Source organism: Lolium rigidum, chromosome 7 (assembly GCF_022539505.1).
Source record: "Lolium rigidum isolate FL_2022 chromosome 7, APGP_CSIRO_Lrig_0.1, whole genome shotgun sequence".
Taxonomy (NCBI): Eukaryota; Viridiplantae; Streptophyta; class Magnoliopsida; order Poales; family Poaceae; genus Lolium; species Lolium rigidum.
In genome coordinates, this window is record NC_061514.1 from 308,724,574 (window position 1) to 308,728,053 (window position 3,480).

The 3,480-nt window shown below is 54.0% G+C and overlaps 1 protein-coding gene across 1 annotated transcript; it reads left to right on the top strand.

Annotated features, from left to right (window-relative positions):
- Positions 1-1,816: 1,816 nt before the first annotated feature.
- LOC124677239 (GDSL esterase/lipase At1g28590-like) lies at positions 1,817-3,480 on the top strand. The gene is made up of 5 exons (XM_047213235.1): positions 1,817-2,088; positions 2,170-2,382; positions 2,588-2,739; positions 2,836-3,103; positions 3,203-3,480. The coding sequence occupies exons 1-5, from the start codon at positions 1,836-1,838 to the stop codon at positions 3,454-3,456; spliced, it is 1,140 nt and encodes a 379-aa protein (XP_047069191.1). The 5' UTR covers positions 1,817-1,835; the 3' UTR covers positions 3,457-3,480.

The following is a 3,480-nucleotide window of genomic DNA, read 5'->3' on the forward strand; positions in this document are numbered from 1 at the left end:
TGATCAACAGCAACTGGGCCGCCCGATGGGCCACATGCCTCATCACCGTCTGTGGGCCACCCGGGCTTGCCGGATCTTGGCACTGTCGATGGTACACCCATGAAGTATACCCACAACACCGGGCCCCAGTCCAACTCCCAGAATCCATCATGTTGTTCGTCGACTTGCAAGGGTTCAAAGTTCGGGTGGTCAGGGAGGGCGTAGCGACGGTTACTAGGCCTCCGTCTCCACCACCTCCTCACAAGCCAGCTGACGACGAAGAAGAGGAAGACGCAGCGGACTCGGATGGTGATCGCTGGGATGGTCGCCGTGGTCGCCACGCCAGCAAGGAGCCGCAGAGCAAAGCACCAAAGAACCAAGGAAAACAAATCGGGACCAGTCGAAAATTGGTTCCTCTTGCCCCAACCTCTCCATGCACGGACAAGGAACTGACATTGTCCGCGCTGCCAAAGACAGTGTTCTCTCAGTACGGCTCGAATCTCACTAAGGATGGTGACATCTTCCCCATGGTTGCACAGATAGTTGCCTCGGCCTCAGTGCCTTGCTCTAACATAGAGGAGGAGTCTACTCATGACAGCGAGCCCCCGATTTCCATGTCTATCCTGAGCTTTGCACACTAGGGGGTGGAGCAACCTCAGGTCAAAACTATGTGACTCCGGGCAAGGCAAAGTCCGTCCCCTGCAGCAAGGGAGGAGGAGAATTTGAGGGAGAAAGAAAGGAGGAGCAAGAGCAATAACGATCGCCCATCCAAAGTCTGCAACCCGGACTTGGCGGCGGTAGCTACGCATCTTGAGTTCTCGGATGACAATGTTGCGGCCTCGAAGCTGGTGGGTGAACAACTCCAAGGAGGACAAGTGATCCCGGAGCTTGCGGTGATGGTGGCAAGAGCGCCCAGGAGCCGTGCATCGCCGGTGGAGGCTTCCCGCAAGAGCGCCCGTGGCCTAGGGCTCACTGAAGGACCAGTGCTGGAGCGCGCGATGCGTGCGACAGCGGACAAGGACCCAGCTGTGGACGCCCCTCGCAAAGGCACAAGACAAAGCAAACCTGCTGGAAATGACAAGGCAACTAAGACTTATACACACAGGAATGGTGGCAAATGAGCAATAATGAGCCCTGGTGATGCATGCGGTTTCATCCTCAAGACGGTGGTCTTCTTTTCGAGCTTGTGTGGGTCGTTCTTGTTTCATTTTGTTGTTATGTTAGCATGTTCTGTTGGCTAAGTTGTATGCCTCATCAGTGTAATAATCTTACTATGTTCCGAACCTTAAAGGCTTTATTAATTTAAAGTTGGGCGGTAGACGCTTTTTATCTAAAGATATATGTACGATTTTTTCTGTATACTATTTCTTACAGCAAAAAATATTGTACAAGAAAAAAATCATTTCTGCGTAAAACTTCTAGCAACAAAAATAATATGTTAGAGGAAAAAAATTGTATAAACATTTTATACAACAAAAAATATCGCGCAGCAAAAAAAATCGTGCATCAATAGTTGAGGAGTTAATCAATTTTGACGCGGACAGCACGCCGCGAAGCACTCACGTACTCTCGGCCGTAGTATATGGCTTGCTGTGGCAGATGGAGCTAGTGGAATTCCGTTTGAGGTCTCCAATGTCCATACGCGCTCCCATCGTTTTAAACACAAACACACACGCGGCTGCTTCCCACAGTCAAGTCTCTCTCCTACATCATCTTCAACGGCGGCGCGTTCTCTTTAACCTGGTCTCAAGCCACGCACATCCATCGCTACAAATGCCCTACGCACAACCACACAGCTCCTCAAAATCGTAACAGCACAGAATATAGGAAGGCACGCACGCGGGGAGGTTACGACGATGGCGCCATTTTCACGATTTCTCTTGGCGGTGGCGCTCCTCCCCGTCGTCGACGTCGCTGCCGGTGCTGCGCCCCGCGGCACGCGCTACTCCGGCATCTTCAGCTTCGGCGACTCCCTCACCGACACCGGGAACTCGCTGCGTCTAGCGGCCACCGGTTCGGGGCCATCCAGCCGGCCGCCATACGGCGAGACCTTCTTCCGCCACCCCACCGGTCGGGCGTCCGACGGCCGGCTCGTCATCGACTTCATCGGTGACCACTCGATCACCTCCAAATTAACCAGGATGTTCTATTCTATACATGCATGTATACATGATGATATGCTTTGTGTAGTTGAGGCGCTGGGGCTACCGAACCCAAGGCCGTATCTCGCCGGCAAGAGTGCAGGCGATTTCCGGCGCGGCGTGAACTTTGCGGTGGGTGGATCAACGGCGCTTGGCCCAGATTTCTTCGACAGCAGAGGGCTTAAGCCGTTCGTGCCTGTTTCTTTCACAAACCAAACCAGCTGGTTCAAGGACGTTTTACAGCTTCTTGGCTCGGTTCACGGTACTCCCTCCCCCCGTCTCATGAAAGTGGTGTGTAATTTATCTAAATTCAATTTCTACTCTAGTCCATATTTAGTTTTGCTTTTGTCAATATCAGTTTATTTATTTATCCACACGTGCGTTACTAACTAGTATATACGGTGGTATGCATGCACGTAGCTCTAATAGTAATCTTTTATCTTTTCCCCATCATCTTGTAATAATAGAGCAGAGAAGTATGATGGCGAGGTCGCTGTTCCTGGTCGGAGAGATTGGAGTCAATGACTACCTGGTGGCCTTGGGGAACAACACCGTCGGGGCCGGGGAGGTGCGGACCTTCGTGCCGCACATCGTGGCCGCCGTCCGCTCAGTCCTGACCGTAAGCTAGCTAGCTAGTTCACCAGTGCAACGATCATTGATAAAAAACTGTGGGGAGGGAGCCGCGTGAAGATGTATGAACCATGTACGTATGCAGGAGGTGATCGCCGCCGGCGCGAGAACGGTCCTAGTTCCCGGCATGATACCGCTCGGCTGCGAGCCGCAGCTGCTGGCCCTCTACAGGAGCGGCGACTACGACCCGGAGACCGGATGCATCACGGAGCTCAACGATCTCGCCGAGCTGCACAACCGCGCGCTGAACGGCATGCTCCGTCAGCTCCGGCGAGCTCACTCGGGCGTGGCCATCCTCTATGCAGACCTCTACACCGCCGTCGCCGACTTCATCGTTTCGCCGCGAAAATACGGTATCAACGAGGCAGCCTCCTGCTCGCATTCGACAGGTTAACAATTAATCAATCAGCTAATGATCGAGGCTTTTTCTTTTTTGAAACGATCGCATGCAGGGTTTAGGGATAAGCCGCTGGCGGCGTGCTGCGGCGGCGGGAAGGGCGCCTACAACTTCAACATGACGGCCTTCTGCGGCGCGGCGGGGACGGCGGCGTGCGCCGACCCGTCGGAGTTCGTGTCCTGGGACGGGGTGCACTTCACGGAGGCCGCCAATAGGCACATCGCCTGCGCCACGCTCAAGATCAACTCGCCCACCCTGTTAAGCTCGTGGACGGCAGAGGCAATGCAAAGGGTTGGGTGCGCCGCGTGAAAGGCGACAGCGACAAGGTTTTTT